The 20225-nt window shown below is 40.9% G+C and overlaps 1 protein-coding gene across 15 annotated transcripts in view; it reads left to right on the forward strand.

The window, feature by feature from the left end:
• Positions 1-3160: 3160 nt before the first annotated feature.
• Positions 3161-20225, forward strand: part of ALDH18A1 (aldehyde dehydrogenase 18 family member A1) — a 48026-nt gene continuing 30961 nt past the window's right edge. For 2 of the 15 annotated variants that reach the window (XM_042019655.1, XM_042019656.1), the window contains exons 1-13: positions 3161-3292; positions 3993-4114; positions 6829-6959; positions 7883-7991; positions 8066-8184; positions 9274-9309; positions 9655-9729; positions 9824-9958; positions 11236-11331; positions 11526-11623; positions 12205-12370; positions 13078-13215; positions 16498-16629. In XM_042019655.1, coding sequence (XP_041875589.1) covers positions 3201-3292; positions 3993-4114; positions 6829-6959; positions 7883-7991; positions 8066-8184; positions 9274-9309; positions 9655-9729; positions 9824-9958; positions 11236-11331; positions 11526-11623; positions 12205-12370; positions 13078-13215; positions 16498-16629 — 1449 coding nt within the window. In that variant the 5' untranslated portion in view covers positions 3161-3200. The other 13 variants (XM_042019662.1, XM_042019658.1, XM_042019660.1 and 10 more) reach the window with 13 other exon arrangements.

Consider the following 20225-nt stretch of genomic DNA (forward strand, 5'->3'; position numbering starts at 1 on the left):
AATAAACCTTCAGGGAAAAGAAAAGAAAAGAAAAGAAAAGAAAAGAAAAGAAAAGAAAAGAAAAAGATGCCTGACATCAAGATATACCAAAGGAACTGTTTAGAGCCTCGCCACTGCCCCTCAGCTACTGAGTCATACCAGATCCTCTGAGGGAAATCATTGTGGTCATGAAGACAATTTGAAGGCTTACATACATAAATTCAATTTTAAACCTAAATCCTTTGCTCTTTAAGGTAGACTGCAATTCTGTACCAGTAGGCTATTCCAGTACAAGGGTCTGTAAAGAATTCAGGAGTAGATTCAGTCCCCACCTGTACTGCATAACCCCTCCCTGGCCACAGGGCCCATATAAATTGAGTAACTGTCTTGCTTCTAGGAATATTGATTAACAGAAATAAAACTAATCTGAAACTAGGTGGGCAAGAAAAAAAACCCTGTAGCAAACCTGCGTCGATTTCTGAAGCAGAAAGCAATATATTGGTCTTGTGCAATTATGTAATTATAATGTTTACTGTGGCTTACCATGATATACATATATGTTGTTTGTAGCCAAACTTTGTAACTCTTACTCAGCTACAGGCCAGACACTTCTGGATGTCTGTTGGCAGAATCCCAGACTCGGGTAAGACTAGTGTCTTCTCATATAGAAATGAGTATGTGAAAGCTCAACTTACTCAACTGACTTCTGTAATGTAGATAATAGCCAAAATGGCACCACCATAATATAAACATCTGAAATTTTTCTATTTATTATTCATCCCCATGAAATACCTGTGCTAAGACTCTGGCTGTATTATCCCCAGTTTCAATGGAAAATTACTGGCTGCTATATAATGAAAAGTGGTCACTTGGTTTGTGATAGGAAAGTAACTATCAAAATCTACTACTTATGTCATGGTAAAACGACGAGGAAAACATAGAAAGGAAACAAACAAGACCAAGTTAAAATCAACTATTGGAATTAATTTTTAAATGAACTGAAAGAAATTAAATCAAAGAACTGATTTTAAAAAATTGTAGATTTGGGCGGGGCTGGTCATCTATCACTTCACTAAACTTTTTGACTTCTCTTAAATTGTAACCCAATGTAGAATGACTGGTACTCAAATCTGGAAACTAAGATATAGGTTTTCATCCTCCCAGTTGTTACCCAACAACAGTTATGATCTCCTGATACTTTATAAACTAGAAACCAGTGGCAAATTGCTGGCAGCTTTCGCTAAAGGGTCTGTGTCCTTTACTGCCACTAAAGTCACCTGTCCGTACAAATAACGAGATTAAAGTAGTCATGTTAACCAACATAGTAAAAACTTTAAAAATAGAACGTCTTCTGTAAATGGCCAAAAGAAAGTGCAGCAGGGAGATTACTTCACAGTCCAGTTGCCTTTTATAGGATTTATTTTCCTTGAATAGATGAGATACTAGATAACATGCCTGATTCCTCCTACAGGCAAGGTGAATCTAGAAAGAATGAGAAATAGTACAGTCCAAATACACTCTAATGAGAATAGTACAGATGTCAAAGGAACCATTGGTTTTCTCCATGTGCTTTTTTATTATAATTACTTCCTCATTCTTTTGCACTCTGCTTTGCAGGTTCAAAAATCTTGTTTCATGTGTCACATGTTTGTTCTTCTCAGAGGGCTTTGCTATGGTGTGTTTTTCTAACAGTAAGAGAATACAAAAATGGTTTTCAGTAACATTTTCTCACCTATTGCTCCTTTCTTTCTGTTCTGTGCTAAGGCAGCTTAAGGGCAACTTCATTATCTGTACTGTGGGTGCTGTCCCTTCTCATTATGTACCATGGAATTCATGTATGACCCTGAGGAGACTAGACATGTACATTCCATTTATTCCCAAGCTGCATACTAAGGTAGAGCCATGAATGCACATAAAGAGCAATGAAGGAGAGAAACAAAATTTCTAGGTGGCAAAGAGATTTAGACAAACTGGAAGTATTATCTATAGACACTATCTGTAGACACAGTAGGCATCTTATTATCTTTGTTTAGAAATTGATCATGAACATGTAACTTGTATTATTAAATTATTTTCCATTATCAATTCTCTGAATAAAAGCTTAAATCAATCTATTTTTATTTAAGTTGAAATTACGTGTTCCTAGAAAACACTTATAACCAAATCACTGAAGCAGTTAATCTGAGGAGTGGGTGTATTTTATATAGAATAAAAGACAGCAAATGACAAGTAAATATCCAATGACACAATGCCTCTGTTGTCTGCGCTGCCCTTACTCACCAAAAAAATAATGGCTCAACGTATCTCTTCTCCATCTCGGATTCTGGTGAAAATCTAGTACACAGTGAACACAGGAATGGAACTGGATCAGAACAAAAGCCTAGCCAGTGAGCTTTCCTTTGACAGAGATGAGCAGTAGAAGGCTAAGGAAGAGTTTAGAACAGGGAATTGCAATATTTCCAGAGTAAGGAATCCCTGAAGCTTCCAACAGCTCAAAACCAGCAAACTTGAGCAGGCCCTGCTACAGTACCTGCAGTTTTAATGATCTTTGACATGCTTTTTCTCATGAATTTGCCCTATTTGACTCCTTGAACACATACAGACTTTTTAATCTCCACTATATTGTGCCAGGCAGATTCAGATATTAAATAAATATTGCATGAAAAAGAACCTCACAAAAAGTACCTCCAAAAATATTTTTATTTAAAAGATACAACTATAAAAGCCAAACACTCCCAGGACTTAGCTGTGTGGGATTTTAACTAAGCTCTGGCACTTGTTTGAGAAAAATTTTCATGATGTCAAAATTAAGAATCTTCTACCATCTGGTCCACCGTGTGGAAATGCCTGTGATACAAAGTCTAGCATGAGTGAAACACTGTGTTTTTACCTAGACAGCTCTGCAGACTAATTTATGCACTCGAACATAATGTAAAGCAGTGATTACTTAGTGACCCACTCAATTTATATCATTCAAACGATAGCAGAATAGGATCACTCATGTTGAATGTTAGACACAAGCGCTCTTAACGCAATCATAAGGCCATACTATGAATTCATTAATAGTAGATAATTTCTAGTAGCTGTTAACACAGAGTAGCTACAGTCACTCACAATTAACTCTTTTAAACATGCTATTTCGGAAGAGCGTTGCCCCGCCCGGCCCCGGCGGCCGCGCAGGCGCTGTGGCTCCGCGCGTGGCTCCGCGCTGCTGTGCGGCTATGGCGGCGCTGCTCGTGGTATTGCTGCTGCTGCTGGCGTCGCGGCCCCCTCTCAGCCCCGCGGGCGCGTCCCGTCGCTCCGGCGGCAGCAGGTGGGTAAGGGATTGGCTTCTGCCGCTGCTGGCGCCGGGCCGGGCCGAGGCGAGCCAGGAGACCGGGCCCAGGCCCGGGCTCCCGGCGGGAACTGTGGCTTAGCCGCCGGGGCTTCGCTGTGGTGTTGTCGCGCCCCCGGGCACGGGGACATCTTAGCGGTGGGCCGAGGACTGGGAAAGGCTTCCCGGGGCCGACAGCACAATGGCTGAGGTAAAGCGAGGCTTGGTTACTCCGTGATGAGGCAGCTGGCGGTGGGAGCTGGGAAGTCTGGGCTTAAGGAAGAGGAACTTCGGTGCGCAATAAGGAGACGGTCAAACAAGTGCAGACCGCAAGATGCTGTCAGTGAGGAAGATGGTCTCAGCTATTAGAGAGTAAAATCTGTCTTTGCAGATTGCACTTGGGATGAGGACCGAGAGGAACTGTAGTATATGGACACTGATTTTGTTTTTAATCACTCTTTCTTCCAGGGAATGTCAGAGTGATTTCTCCTTATACTAATAGAGTGTCCACAAAGTTACTACAATGACAAGAGAGGCTTTCTGTAATTGACTATCAATGCAGATTGTACAACAGTTCACCCAAACTGATGAACAGTAATACTGTGTTGTGTTGTTGGCATTATGTAATGTAAAATACGAAATAAGGTAAGTATAGTCCATCTTACAGTTTGCCGTGCGGGGGCGGGGCTTGTCTTTACAGGTCTGCGAGTCAAGTGTGCGTGGAAAAGTCACTCATTTTCAGAAGTAACACCCCTTATCCTACAGACATCGTTTCTGATCCTGGTGTACGTGATCTGCTGTTCTGTGTGCGGCTGGATGACTGTAAGCAATCTTTCTTTTCACATATTTTGTTCATAGTTTGCCTCTGCTTAGGGGATATTTTTTTGAACTACACGTTACAATTGTTGCTAATTATTTTGGCTATTACAGTTCCAGAGAGACCATAACGAATCAGGGTCTGATCACCAAAGACAAAACAAAGAAAAAGGTTATTGCACTCTTACTAAGGGTAGGGTCTCTGGCTGAGCACAAATAAGTCTTTATCAATTGCTTATGCATCTGAGGTACCTTACATAGGTGGCTACACATAGAGCAGCAGATAAGGATTGACATTTGAAGTATCCCACTACTATAATTTTCAGAAAGTGTTTTCTTATTGTGTCTTGGATTCTTTATTATATATGCTTATTTTGAGCCTTTCTTCTCTGCTGGTGATGATTTTTTCACTGGTAATCATGTATCCTTGTAGGATGTGCCATTAACATTCTTTTCTCTTTCTGCTTTCCACATTGTACTTCATCTGAGTGATTCAGTGTCCAGTTCCTGGCATTCAGTGCAATTGCTGTGGTGGTCTCACATTTGAACACTTAGCATTTTCTCTTTTGAGTTATGTGTCTACAAGTTGTGACCCACAGTTCCATCTGCTTCTGACCTAAGTCTTTGAGTATCTTAGGTTGGGAGGGGCTCAGGAGGTTAACAGGTACAACAGCTAGTCAAAACAAGGTTAGCTTTTTATTACCTTGTCCTGCTTTCAGCTCTTTACAGATGTTGCCTGAGTGTTTTGCATACGGGGAAGAACAAAGAAATTATGAGAGCCTCATAATATATAGTGTGATAGGTAGTAGTGCTAGAACTTTACCCATTCCAATTTTCAGTAGATCTCACAGTAAAGATGAATTTAGATGAGGGTTTAACCTCAGCTTAAAGTGCTGTCAGGCTCCTGGGTGTTTCAGCCTGTAACTTGGAATCTAAATTTTACCCTTTTGCCACACCATTCATAGTATCCTAAAAAGAGGATTAAAAAGATTCTGAATTTTAAATGTTATCCACAGAAAGGATGATCTGTGTCCAGATTGATGGCACCAGATTTTTTTAGCCATTTAATATTTGGGCCTAATGTGTATCTATCACATGATAAGGCCCACTGAACAGTTCTAAACATTTGACTGCATGTATATGTTAGTTGCAGCACACCTGGGAACAGAATTCACTGTTAACATGGCCTTTTCTTTTTCTGTGCTTGTTGCTGGGAGAACACATGGGGAAGACTTTATTTGGGAATCTCCTGAAGGATCATAAAGTTTTCTGGTAGAGCAGCCTTCTCCCTAGTGGCCTTTCCCATGGAAATATAGGGACACATATCTTTTCATCAGCTGATTGTGGCAGCAGCTTTTCCAGGATGGTGTGATGAGCTACCACTGCCAGAAACATAATCGAGCCCTAATGAATTATCATGGCCAGTGAAAGTGATGCACAGGTCAACTTCACCTCATTGAAACCATTGCTAGCAGCTTAAATTGTCTGAAATTTCATTTTGCCTTTTTCTGCAAGATTACATAGCCTTTAGTATCTAAACTTAAGCAGTTTGAATATCTTAAGTTTTGCTGCAGATTTCCTTCCAGTTTTCAGGTATATTTTGCATTATGTAATGCTGTTAGCCTGTGGTAGCAAGTATTCAGCTTTGGTAATGGAAGAGTATGTGAAGAACTGGATCCCAAATCGATTAAATGGCTATGAGTAGCACAGCTGCAAATGTTTTCTTTTTCAGTCTCCCTCAAGTGATTATTAAGCAAGCACCTATTTTTGTGAACCTTGTAGGAGGTTGATATTCCTTTGACTTTTATCTCCTTGAAAGATTTGACTACTTAATTAGTGGTGTATTTGGATATTAAAAAGCTTTTGTTTCTGCTAGCTGTGCTGTACCTCTGAGCATCTGCTTTGCCCTTGAACAGCAGAATTGCATTGAGAGCTTAAGGTTCTTTTTATACTGTTCTTTTTTTTTCCCCCCAAACCTGCTGGGTTACGTAAATTCTTTTTTGGTTCTGTGTAATTGAGAATACTGCCTCTTGTTCCTGTTGTCAGTAGGATATGTAATCCTTGCATCTTCTAAGATGCTTTATTTGGATGTATTGAAAAGTTATTCATATTAGGATGAGTATATGTAGCATGCCTTTAATAATTTACCATTTTATAACAGTGCTTTGGCAGTAATAATTTAATACATTATAGCATCATAACCATATCATTGAATACCACCAGGTCAGGAAGGTATAAGTGATACTGTAGGATACCAACAGAAAGTCTGTTTTTTTAGGATGCCTGTTGTCTGTTCATACTTATCTTGAGTATTACCAACCTTAATTATTTTGAATCCATTTAATGTTGCTTTAAGTGAACTAACAAATGGGCAGTGCTTTGTAATTAAAATGTCATGTGTGTCTAATTTGGGCATCTCACAGAAATTACAGCACATATTATGATAGCTGTTAAGGAGTCTTCATGCTTTTTGGAAACTCACTTTGTGTATTAGTATCTGTTTCCCATGACCCATACAAATTAGTACTCATGATATCATCCCGTTTGTAGATCATACTAGCCTATTAGAAGTGTTACTATGGATTAATTATTATAAGGCACCAGCTAGCTTACAGTTACTGAAGTTATTCCTTTTAAAAATATTGGCACAGTATTTCCTGTTATCTTTTCTAGTAACTTAATATTGGTGGATTTCTTTTTTTTCTCTTTTCAAAATATAGCAAAGCTGAACTATTTTCAACAGCCACAGGATATCAAAGAATCTGATTTTGTGGAGTTCTTAGAGAAGTATGGCAGGCACTCTTTCTTAGCACCATCACAAATCCAGCCATCGTTCTCTGCTTTTTACCGTGTGAGTTGAAAGAAAATAGTAATCAATTTGCATGTATACTCTTACTAAAGCTGTCTGTAATGATGTCTAATGAGAACAGATTGAAAGATTCTTATTTTGTACCTAGAAGCCATATTATCATAGGATCATAGCGTATCCTGAGTTGTATGGGACCCACAAGGATCATCGAGTCCAGCTGCTGGCCTTGCACAGGACGCCCCAGCGATCCCACCCTATGCCTGAGAGTGTTGTCCAAATGCTCCTTGGGCTCTGTCAGCCTTGGAACTGTAACCATTCCTGAGGAGCCTGTTCAGTGCCCCACGGCCCTCTGGGGGAAGAACCTTTTCCTGATATCCAGCCTAAGCCTCCCCTGACACACTTCCAGCAATTTCCTTGGGTCCTGTCCTTTGTCACAGAGAGCAGAGATCAGTGTCTGCCCCTCAGGAGGAAGCTCCAGAGTGCAATGAGATCTCCCCTCAGTCTCCTCCAGACTGAACAAGCCAAGTGACTTCAGCCATTCCTTGCATGGCTTCCCCTGGAGACCTTTCACCATCTTTGTAACCCTGTTCTGGATGCTCTCCAGTAGCTTTATGGCTTATGTTGTGGCACCCAAAAGTGCCCTCAGGGCTCAAGGTGAGGCCATACGAGCATGCAGAGCAGAGTAGAGCAATCGTCTCCCTCTAGCAGCTGGTGATGCTGAGTCAGATGCACCCCAGGATACAGATGGCCCTCCTGGTTACCAGAGCACACTGTTGAACTGTTTATCTCTCAGTACTTTCCATTCCTTAGTGTATAAAAAGTTTCTGGTCAGTTTCCTTGTATTTAAGAGGTTGGACAACCTTTTAAATAAAACTGGGTGTATACAAAGAAGTACAGATTTGTCTCTTGCCCTCAGCCTTAGTATTCCACAGTAACTTTGTGATTTCTCCAAATTGTCTTTTCAGGCTGGTGATCCAATCCTAATCTACTTTGATTCATCATCTGTATTGAGCATGCTCAGACAGCCAGTAAAAATGGGAGCCAGTGGACTTTGTGTTGATGGAAATCCTGCTGGTTAGTAAAGGGGGAAGAATCTCTTAGGATGGTTTGCTTCTGTTTTATTTGTTGTCATGTCTTAACTCACCCAGGCTTCTTGGACAGTAAAAGCACGAGCTGTACTCGGATTTTTGCCAACTTGAGCAAGAGCTGCATGACTGACCCTGCCCTAGATGCTGCTTCCTACTACCGCGACTTCACTGTGCTAAAGGTGCATTTCATATTTCTTGCTTTTGTTCAAAATCTTAGTGTTTGACTTTGCATTGCCTTCCACTGGGACTTCAGGTAACTGTAAAACTGAAGGTCATCTGGTGTGTCATGCCTGATCTCCCAGTTGTTGAGGCCTTCTTGCTGGGAAACCTGTTAAAAATGTCACGACTGGTGATAATCCTTCAATTCAAACTACGTTCCAATAAATTTCCATTATGAGCAAATTCTTAATGTATGTAACACATACTTCATTGATATTTCATAGTTCTAATGGTTTATCTAAAACTCTCTCACATTTTAAACAGGTTGTTTATCGAAGTATTCCTGTCTGTTCCATCAGCTTGATCAACCAAGCAGTACATGTTCTCTGTAAAGAATTAGGGTGGTTTTTTTTACATAAAGTGTTATCTCTAAAATCATACTGAAGGCCCCTTATTAATATTAGCTCTATTTACATCCATATCAATTTCTCTACTATTTATCCTGACAATAATTTCAAAGTAACCAAATTACTGTTCAGGGTTCATCCTACTGGTCTTACTGAATGCTTATATGAAAATGTCTTCTATCTGTAGAATTTTCCAAGAGGAAACAACGCTGTAAATATGAACACTTATTAAAGCTGATGACTCATTTTACCTTTATATTGGAAATCTAAATCTACATAACTGTAATAGAGAGTATTCTGTTGATCAGATTTAATTCATGTTTTCAGGGCTTTCTTTGTCACTGTTGCCAACAATCAGTTTTTCCTTAACTGGACGCTGAAGTACTTACTTGATTGCAGAAGATGGGGCTCAGGAGTGGATCAAAGATGTGATACTTAAAAGTACCTGCATTCTGCAGGGCATTAGCAGGGCCAAGTTTAAGTTTGTCTTTTGGTATTTTAAAATGCCTTTTGTGGACTGTGTCTGTGATCTGTAGATTACAAAATGATGACAAGTTTTCACATCTGGAATAAACAAAGTAATTTTGTCACTGTAATATTCAGGCTCTTTTGTAATGATTTTATGGCTTTAGTCACTTGCAAACACAGCAATTTACTTAGCTTTTTATTGGTATTGTAAAGCGGTTCGTTTATTTTCCCCAGGTCCCAATTAATGACGCCATCATGCAGCCCATGAAGGTCAGTTTCTATTCCCAATGAAAAGAATTTCTGCTTCTGAAGGGAAAATTGGAATGTGCTGTGTCTGAGACAAGATTTTTCTTGACAAAAGTAGGACATTTTGGTAAAAAAAGGACATAAGTAAGGGCGTATTTTTAAATGAATGGGCATAGATAGGACTAAAGTCAGGCAGGTAGATTATTTTCTTGGAAAAAGATTTGGGATCTGGAGCAGTGTGATGTACCCCTAGATCACAGCTACAGCAGGGAGGTAAATCTGACTTGGATGGAAAAGCAGTGAAAAAGAGTAAAAAATGCACACTCCTTTTAAACAGTTACTAATTGTTAATATGCTTACTGTCTCCAGGTAAATGTCACTGCAGTCTCACCACCTGGAGCTCCCCACATGAAAGACAACACATGCACCAATGTTGTTTCTGAGGTATGTGAATCTTCTTTCCTTTTAGAGCAGCTTAACACAAGCTTAAAGTCATTGCCCTATTACCTTACTCTGTCTCCGCTTATTCTCTAAATTGGACTTTCAGGTGATCTATGAGATAGAATACAGTGGCACAAGTGGGATTCAGAGTGTTTCTGTCCGGTTCAAAGTGAGCAACATCTCTGGGAACTCCAGATCCTCTCTGCAGCAGCACTTCACCATGCACTTCTGGGTCAGTATCCCCACCCTCCCTGGAATTTTACCAAGTTTGTAGTCTGTAGTTTGTGACTCATTTTTGTGCAGATGAGACCTGAAAAGATTAGAGCAGTGTTACTGTGGTATAGTAGTAACAGAACGCTGGGGTGCAGATGGTGGTGGAAGATAGGAGGGGAGGCATTTCTGGTCTCAAGTAAACCATGCTAGTAGAAAAATCCAGGCTCAGCACAAGCATGCGGTCTTTCATTGCACAAATTTCAAGGAGCTGATTATTTTTATATGACTATCTTTGCTCTTGTTTTGGTTTGGTTTTAGGTGGTTTTTTGTTTGTTTGGGGGTTTTTGGTGGGTTTTTTTGAGGGTGGGTTTTTTGGCTTGTTTGTGGTTTTTTTGGTTGGTTTGGTTTTGGGCTTTTTGGCCTTTTTTTGGTTGGTTTTTTGTTGGGTTTTGGTTTGGTTTTTTGTTTGTTTGGGGTTTTTTGTTTGTTTGGGGTTTTTTTTTTGTTTGTTTTGGTTTGGTTTTTTGGTTTGTTTTGTTTTGGGGTTTTTTTATTTTTTGGGGTGTTTTTGGTTGTGTGTGTTTGTTGGGGTAGAAGGGAAGAGGATAAGTCAGCTGCATGGCCTTGTGAAGGAAAGGGTTGAAGCTAGGGCAGTATCTGACGTGTTTAGTGTTTGTCAACGAAGTTGCTAAATTTATTCCAGGTACTTGCTTAACTTTGCCTGCGCAGCAGGAAAGAAAGTTACTTTGGAAGGGGTAGAAATCTGGGAAATACTAATGTGTGTTAAGTTCACATAAATCATGTCCCATAGAGGCAATGTAAAATTGGATAAGTGGTGACCTCAGGGGTTGATAAATGTGCAGTGCAGCCTTGTTGAAGTTATGCCTAGAGGCTCTTGCCATACAACCATTTAGAAGTGGAATGGTCCACTAAGAATCAGGGTCAAGGCAGGGTTTGTTCTGCAGTTCTTCTGTGGAGTTGCCCAGACTGATCTGTTCACTTCCTCAGAGACAAATGTTGAGCAATAGCAATTCATTGTATTGAGAGCTTTCCTGGTATTATCCACATTTCAGGATACTGACATTTAGTTTTTTTACCTCCTGGACTGCAAATGGAATTGGCCGGGTAAGAAAGAAGCCTTGGAAACAAATAGTTTAAGTAGTGTATAATAATCAGTCATTCAAAAAACAGCTTACATTTATATTTTTGAGAATGTGAATTTGATCTTTGGAGATGAACGGATGTCATTGGTGGTAATATGTTCATCTTCTGTTTCTTCCCTTTGCATCTTTGTAGACCAGGACTCTTTCTCATACATTGCCTAGAAGTGGAAACCCTGGCTATATCAATGGAGCACCACTGTTGATTGCAAACAGTGGTGCCATGCAACATGTATCCTTTTTCTGCTATGCGTTTTTGTTTATCACTGGGATTTTTTGATTTCTGGTCCTCCACTGTCTGGACTTCTATAGTCCCCTGATAGGGATAAGGAGGAATATGGGGTGAGTGGATTGTTAAATACAAGATGAGTGTTGTATGTTGTCTGTTTATACTTTCGTTTGGCTTCTTGATGTGCAGTCTGTCAGATGAGCATATTACGGAGTGAAAGTGATGGAAGTTGTTCAGGGTTCCTCAGACACATAGTACAGTTTGGAAGGAATATGAGAACAGCCTGCAAAATCAGGTAACAACACACTCTGCAGTCATCCTTCCTGACAGTCAGAAGCTGTGGACTCACTTAGCATGTTGTTCTGTAGTCTCTTGTGTAGTGCTGTGGAGCTTAGGTCCTTCCCTGAGGTCACCGGTGGGTCTCTACAGATCTTTTGTATACTCCTAAGAGAACTTGAATATTGGAAAGATGGTGCACTGCTAGAGTAATATGAACATTGTGAAGGTCTTCTGGGACATTTTGAGGCTGTAGTCTGGCAGTATGTCTTGGGCAAGAGTGGAGTTGAGGAGTGAATCTTAAAAAGTGGTTGTTTCGAGGATTTGGATCGTTCTTCTGACACGGCAAGTGTAAGACCACTGATATGGTAAGATGGCTAAAGAGCTGTCAGTTTTCCTTGTCATACATTACCTTGCCATATTTTTCTCCTTTCTCATTGCAGAGAGGATTGAAATTGCATCTGTTTAATACTAATACTTGTTGATTGATTATAAGAGCAGAAGAAATACTTACTGCAGAGAAAGGATGTTGATAGTGGTTTGGGGTTTTTTTTTGTCCTGGAAGTCACTTCGGAAAAGGTGTTATTTTCTCATTTCCAGCCTATCCCCAGTACTGGAAGACAATAACTGTAGTTACATGCAGCAGAAGTTATACAAGGCTTTTCAGGGGATGAACAGAACAGAAGACTTTGCTATAACTGGCAGTGCTCATTCAACCCAGGCAGAAGAGTGGATGACCATTCTGATTCAGAACTGCAGCGTGCAGGTAATATGAATGCAAAAGGGCCATCTGTTAATATTTTTCCTTTCTTGCCTTTGTACTGCCTTGGGGAGGTGGGGGTATCTGGACTTCTTCTGTGTAATGATCCTATGACTCTCAGAGGTAAGCGGTCATTGTATCCTAATAATAGGGTAGCAAAAAAAAAACCCCAAAAAAGCCCGTAACAAACCCTGACAGATTTCCTATCTCTTGAATCCTGTTCCTGCTGTTTAAATGGGCAAAAAGAGTGTAATACCAAATCCAGTGTTAATTACATGGTTTTCTGACAGCCTTTTGGAACTGATAGTAGCTGTTTACTTCCTATTAATTATTATTATAATCCTTTTTTGCTTTTCCAGAATAGGGAATATTTTTATGGGGATATTTATATCCTATTTTATTTCCTAATAAGGATAAAGTTTGTGAGCCAATTGTATTGTAATAATTGTTAATCTGTGGGGGGATGGCTAAGTGGAATGTGAAATCCAAGTGGTAAAGCTGAGACAAATTCCAGTTGGAAATGAGATGACAGTGAGATGGATGTAGCTCCAAAATGGGTGGTTGACCTGACCAGAAGTTACAGAGTTAGTGCTGAAGTGATCAATTCAGGTTCTGTGACCTATATTATCCAAAACATTAGACTTTGACAATAATGGTCCTTTATCACTTTTAAAATACTATATTGAGTTGATTGGGGTATATTTTATTTTCAGGCTGTGAATTGCACTTCCTGTTGTATGGTTCCTGTGACCCTGGAGATACAGATATTGTGGACTAAAGTGGGCCTTCTGTCCAACCCACAAGCTCAAATACTGGGTGCACGGTACTTTTACCAGTGTCACCCCCTCAAGGTATGGAATTAAAAACCTTCCCTCACGCACAGAGGTAATTAAATGGAGTTTACAGGTTATTTAAGAACCAAGGAATCAGATGATCTTGAAACTAAGTAAGTTGAGATTTATTGAGTTTTAGCAGTTGTCCGGCTGCAATGGCAGCCTTCCATAGAGGAAGGTTGTTTCATGGTCTTTTCAGTACTGTCCTCACTCAGTTGCATAACAGGGAAAGATACCTTCTTTCCAACCCTAAACCACTTTCTGCCACTTAAGGGCTCCGTCTTTAAACTTTCAGTTATGGTTGGTATAAAGTTGTAGTTACAAACATTCAGTGACTCCATGTTTATTTAGTTGTCTCTTAAAGCCTTGATATGGAATTCTAGTTGAGTAATGTTTCACAGACTACACGGAATGCTGATAATCTGTGCAAGAGGATATTTCTGTTCCTCTAGAACTTCTGAAATCACCAGCAGGTAGCTGAGGAAGTGACTAATGCTGATGGCAACATATTTAAAGAACTGGGGAGGAAGGCTGTAAGCCAGAAAGAGGGTATTGAAGGCCAGATTGGGCAAAGTTCTGAACAACCTGGTCTAGTTGAAGGCATCCTTGCTCATGGCAGAGGGCTTGAACTAGGTGACCTTTAAAGGCCCCTTCCAGCCCAGACCATTCTGTGATGTCAGAAGGAACGTGTCAGCTAACACATCCACAGAGGACGACTCAATGACTAGTCTTTCTCAAGAATGTGTCAGTGGATCTCATTGTGATTTTTTTTTTTTTTTTTTGACATCACATAGTCTTTTGGGCAGTAGATACATTTCAAGGTTTACGCTTCTCTGTAAGGGCTTTAGGGGGAGCAGCTGACACCCACCTGGGCATTTTCATGGCTGTGAGGTATGACATGGAAAGTATCTGTCTGATCTGTTAAGACTCTTTGAACTTCAGACTCAGTCTAAATGAGATTTTACACGCTTGTTTGAATGGGTCTCTTGGTACCCCTTTGTTCTCCCTTCTTGCAAAATACATAAAGAGAAGAGGATAGGAAAATGTTAACCGTGTGAAACTCATATTGCCCTGAGGCAAACTGACACCCCTACCCCATGAAAATATTTTTTAAATCACCTGTTACATGGCTTCATTAACAAAATTTCTGTCTGAGGAAGAAGACTTGCATTCCTAGTAAAAGTGCAGGGTGTGAATCCCTCAGTAAGAATTAGCTAATCAAGAGGAATGAGATTCAGATTTGATTCGCTTGAGCAACTGATGCTCATTATTTTAGAGCTTTAAGGTATATTGCAAAGCAAATTATAAGAAAGCAAGTTTCTGGCAGCAAAAAAAACCCATGCCATTAAAATCAGTACTGACTTCATCAGTGACAATCCACAAATTAGGATTGTTAGTAAAGACATTTTAGCAAAGGACCAACTTGCAGTTATAAATTGCAGCTATGTATAAGCATACAAGACTGCACGTTACTTTCAAATTACATCACTTCCCAGCTTTAGCCCACAGATTCTCTGAGAACTATCCTCTAGTTCCTTTAATTATTCTTTAGGGAAACCTTTTTTTATTTCGACCACACTGTATCACTGGAAAGTTGCCTAAGTAACTGACCAGAAAACAGAGAACCCAAGGAAGACATCCCGATTTCCACATCCATCCACAATATCTAGTCATAGTTGTACTTGAACTTCCTGAAAATACAGGACATTTTTAAATGATGTAGAGCTCTACAAGAGCATGCTGGAAGTTGCTGGTGGTTGCCTTCTCCCAGCTGTTCTGGAGGGGTTGTGTATGGGGTTTTTTTTCCCTGCTCTAATCTCTCTGATTTTAAGGCAGTTTTTGAAGGTCCAGACACTAAATCAATAATCTTGAGGCTTCTTGTTGACTAAAGTGATTTGGCCTATCATGTGTTTACTCACTGGTAGGAGAACTTCTGTCCATCAGAAGTGATGGGGAAATTCTACTTGTAACTGCTCAGCAGTGGTAAGTTGTGACCGAGGGCTGATCTGGCATAGAGGGCAAGAAGGGGTTAAACTCGCTAGAAGCAGGAATGCCAGGACACCTTGCAATCGAGTGAAGTTTCCAAGTGATGAGAGAAGAAGCAGCCTCAGCATTGTCTTGCAGTCATTCTGGAATGGGAACTGCTCGGGCCACCTTTGAGCAGCGGAGCAGGCCTGGGGCTGGCTGAAGTGCCCCATGGTGATGCTCTCAGGAATGATGCTGCTGGTACAAAGGTGCAAAAGGAACCTGCTCATTATGCTTTTTTGCAGACTCCATGTAGAACCACGTGCTGCAGTAGGACTGTACCCAATGCATTGTTCATTTTATTTTTCTGTTTTATTTAAGCACAGGAGTATTTTTTTAATTCGCCTTGAGGAAGACCACAAAAATTCCCCAATAGGAGTCTCAGAATTTTTGTCTTAAGAGTCATGAACTCTATCTTGCAACTTTTTTGAATGCTTCCTACAGAACTTCACTCTAAAGGCAATCTTTGAAATTCTTCTCAGGGAAGTGAATGAGGTCATAATTTCACAGGTTGGCTTAAACCAGTGCAAGCACAGAAGGTATGCTGCCAGTGAATTCTCTCTCAATGTTAGCATGCAGAGCTGGCAAGTGGGGCAGGGCGTGAGGTTGATCATTTGGCAGCAGCATGGTCTTACATCAGCCCAAGGTAGCCATGAAACTCCATGCAGCTCAAAGATGGAGTGTATTAGTTTTCTTGCAGAATTCTGTTAAAACAGAAAGAACTGAGGCTTTAAAAGTTTACTCCCCTGTTTGATCTTCACTGATCTGTCTCCTTCCTGAAACAACATCCTAAAATGTGAGCAATAAATTTATTATGGTATTGGGTCCCTGCTTTAATTTATTGATGTTTTATTGATAGGATTGCATCTTGTGGCAGTTCTTTCTGGTAGCAAGCACTTGTCCAAAGAGCCAGGCGATCTTTTATAAAAAATAAAGCTAGCTTTGCATCTGTTCTTATTACTAACTAGCTGGTACGTCTTTCCTCTGAGTAGAAGGCTTATTATAGCAGAGCTTGAGTCACTGCTGCCATTTTGGAGATCTGTAGCATACGATGCACAGTAGCTACTGATCTTTACTATACCCTCAACTTACCTGCTAAGTATCAATTTTGGGAAAGAGGGGCTACTCCTCTGAAAACTTAGGTCACTTAACTCCTGCTGTCCCAAAGACATCATGCTTGCCAGTCATCTACAGTGAGTCCCCACTAGAAAATTGTGGAGGGGTATGCCTTTTGTTTGAAGATCGCTACACTTTCTGCTTCCCTTCTTGTTGCAGTTTCTAAACTTGAGCACGGTACCTGTGACAACTGTCGTTACCTTCACTGACATGACGGATTGGCCGGAACCTCCACGAGGCCAGCCCCAAATGCACTGGAAACTCCCATTTGACATCTTTTTCCCATTCAAGGTAGCACTGAATGTAGAAAGAAGTTACAGAGGTGATCTGGCTGGGTATTTTTTGTTGATTCTAATAATGTCTAGTATTTTCTGCTTTTGAAAATAGATAGAGCCTGTGCTTAAAGTTTGGTGAGTGAATTGATATATTCAGGATACGATCCAGATGATGGGCTTTTGTCTTCAGGTTTTTATACTGTGTCTGTGATATCTATGTACCTTCTGTTCTGGGATTAAGCCATGCAGACAACTTCTCCTCTCATGTCCCTCTTCTCTGTATGTACCATCTGTGAATGTCACTGCAGTGACACACTTGAGAAATGTAGGGATCCAAAGACATTGCATTAATGAGGGACAAGGAGGAAGATGTTAAAATGATTAGTCCATGTTCTCAGAAACCAAGAATGCTCTCTAAACGAAGGAGTATGGAGAGAGAAGCAGAGTTCAATCAAAGCATTTTGGAGCTGCTTTCAGTTAGCTCCCTGTTGGGGAAGCACCTGATTCTTCTATATGGAACTAACCAAACATATAAAATACAGGAGCCCACCTGGTCGGCCTGAATTCTAATTTTATGACATGTGTAGACATGTGTGCCAGTCACTCCTAACCTGTCCTTGTTAGATGATGACAACCACGCCTCTGTGACACTTCTTGAAATTTGCTTTTCTGTGTCTTTTCAAATACAGATATTCAATTGAAATTCTCATGATTTAATCACTGTTTACATTAGCAAGAGCATTTCACAAAGCAAAGTAATTGTAAATGCCATATACTCTGAAATACAGTTGAATTTTAATGGTTTGTCAAAACATCTTCCTTCCTGATCTTTTTTTCCCCCCCTCCTGGAAGAAATGGGCCCAAATATATTTTTTTCTAGACAAGAAGCATTCTCTTGTGGCTCCGGATAGGAACTGAACTGAAAATTATAACCACTAAAATTCTAGTGGCACATCAGAGAGAGTTGTGAATAGTTCTAAAGCTAAAAAATTGATTATTTTAGGAAAATTTGTAGATGTATTATGAGACTGAAGCTTGCTGCAATACCTTACCTCTGGCTCAGTCTCTGGGACCAGGATATAAGTTTATTGTTTTTGAAGTTAAAGGTGGTGTTCTGATTATCTAGCCTGCCCCATACCATCACAGAGGAAATCTGCTCAATTGTTCCAGGAAGCTGTTGGATGAAAGTATATTTTTTTTAGCAAAAGATTTATTATTATTTATCTTAAATTCTTCAGATGATGGAAAAATCTGCCCCATCTGATGCCAAGTACTCCAATGGAATCAATAAGGGTCAAAAATATTTAATAAAATGTATTTGTTGCTTTTGTACCTATACTGCACATAGCAACTCTATTGCTCCTCCTCATTACAAACTTAAAAAAGAGTGCAAAAATAAACTGAAAAACTTGTAGTTAGTCGGGTTATCAAAGGAGATAATACGAATAAAACAAAACTACAACCCATCTAAAAGCTTCTGGGTTAATGTCGCATATTTATCTTTGTGATTGTTTGCATGGTTTATTAGCTGGGAACAAATTCCATGCAAGTGTCTGCTGCTTCCATTGATTCCTATTCTGGGGCAGCCCAACCAAGCTGGTGTGAACATTGAGAACTGTGTGCATTCCAGTATTACACAGGGCTGTACTGTTACACAGTACAGCAATGACCTTTGATTTTTAGATAGATGTGGCTTCTCCGATGTGCCTGTAATACCTTTGAAAAGCTTTTATCAGAACACATTTGTAGTCCCATGTCCTCTCATGTCCATAATTTGTGGAATCCAGGAAATTAATTTAGAGGTGACAGTAACTGAATTACAAAGGGTTAGCTGGAGAAACTTCCCAAATGTCACACGTCAATGCCAAATGTATTGGGATAGGGCTTGAATGGAAAGGATCTGGCATCCTTATTTTCTACATTATTGAGGTAATCCACTTAGGTATGACCACAGAGATACTGTTTACTCTATGGGCTGCAAATACATGAAGTGCTGGAACAGTGCATCACCTTATGTTGTAATTATCCCCAACATACCCTATTTTCTAGCTCATGTTCGGCTCCTTTCACATTTGTTACAGCAAGAAATAAAGCTGGAAAGAGCCTTGTCCATAACCTTGTCCAGCCTAAATTAAGGCATGTTCAAATTCTAGCTGTGCAACAGCAATGCTTGTGGCTTTAGGCTCTGTGGTTTCCTGTAACAGTGCAATTTTGGGTCTACTTTGTCATGTTGTGTTTCCCCCCCCCGCCCCGATCTGAAATAGCCTGTGTTGCAATTCGGTATCAGGCAACTTTATGACAGTGTCACGCACAAGGCAGACTCGTATGTCAGATGTACAGGATGGAGTATTTGTACTCCTTGACAGAGGGCTGAGACAACACTCTTTATTTCTCTGCTGCCAGCATTCTAGCTAGAGCCGTCTTTCCAACATTTCCCTTTTTTGAGGCAGTAGGTCTATTTTTGCACTGTCCGAGTGAAGATGATCTTTACTAGATCATTTTTAAAGTCCGTTCCAAACCTAACCCTCGAATTTTAGATTTCAAAGCAACAGCAATTGTAGAAGCCACGGGCGGGGTGGGGCCGGAAGCGACGTGACGCGGCAGCGGGGAGCCGGGCTGCGCCGTGCAGAGCCAGGCGGGTGAGTGGGGACGTGCCGAGCCGAGCCGAGCCAGGCAGGGCAGAGCTCATCTGAGCTGGCTAGAGCAGCCTCGGCCGTGCCGGGAGCGGAGAATTGGGCTGGGCTGCGGGCGCGGGGTTGCGGCTCGGCCCGGCCCGGCCTGGCCGGGCGGAGGTGGCAGAGGGAGCGCCGGGGTTGCTTCGCCAAGGGGCGGTCCCGTGCTGGGTTGTGCCCGCCTTCCGCCGGTGCTGGCCGTTCCCCTCCCGCGTGGAGAACGGGGAGCGGCTGCGGTGTCGCTCGTGACAGAAGGTTGAGGGCTCTGGAGGGAAAGGACAAATGAGTTCAGCCTTAGAACTGCCGGGGGGGGCACCCGCTCACCGCCGGTCCCTCGGACCCCGCAGACTTTCCAGAGCCGTACATATTCGGGGTCACTTTTTCTCGGCGGTCTCAGAACGTTACTGCTGCGGGGGTTAACGGCAGTGTGAAATCGCAGTTTTGATCCCTTGCGAGGACCAGACGAACTGGTAAGAGCTGCACGGGCCTCATGCATCCGGAGATGTTGAGAGCAGAGCTGTTGCTCCTCTTGAGGTTTCTTTTTACTTGCTGGTCTCTCGTGCCTACTTACAAGATTTCTCCATGCTCAAAGAAAATATTTAAACCCTCCTGACACTTCCGTGACAGCTAACAGTCACTCCCTAGGTTTTGACCCGACTTTGTGATAAGCCCGTGTTCTTCACGTACTGTTTCTTCACAGTAGACAGAACAGGATCAGATTAGAGGTTTTTTTAAGTAACCTGATAGCCTTCTGAAAAGAGTAATCAAACTCTAGATAATGGAGACTTAAGAAACAAAGCTTACATGGTTTACCAAAATTATTTGACAACTGTCTCTATACTTACGAAGTCAAGAAGAGTTTTGGTTTTTTAAATGAAAAATAACTCAAATATTTCTATATACTTATAAAAATTTTCCACATGCTTATACCTGTGCTGAC

Source organism: Corvus kubaryi, unplaced genomic scaffold (genome assembly GCF_017639235.1).
Source record: "Corvus kubaryi isolate FWS band 111438036 unplaced genomic scaffold, C.kubaryi_AGA036_p1.0 138, whole genome shotgun sequence".
Classification (NCBI taxonomy): Eukaryota; Metazoa; Chordata; class Aves; order Passeriformes; family Corvidae; genus Corvus; species Corvus kubaryi.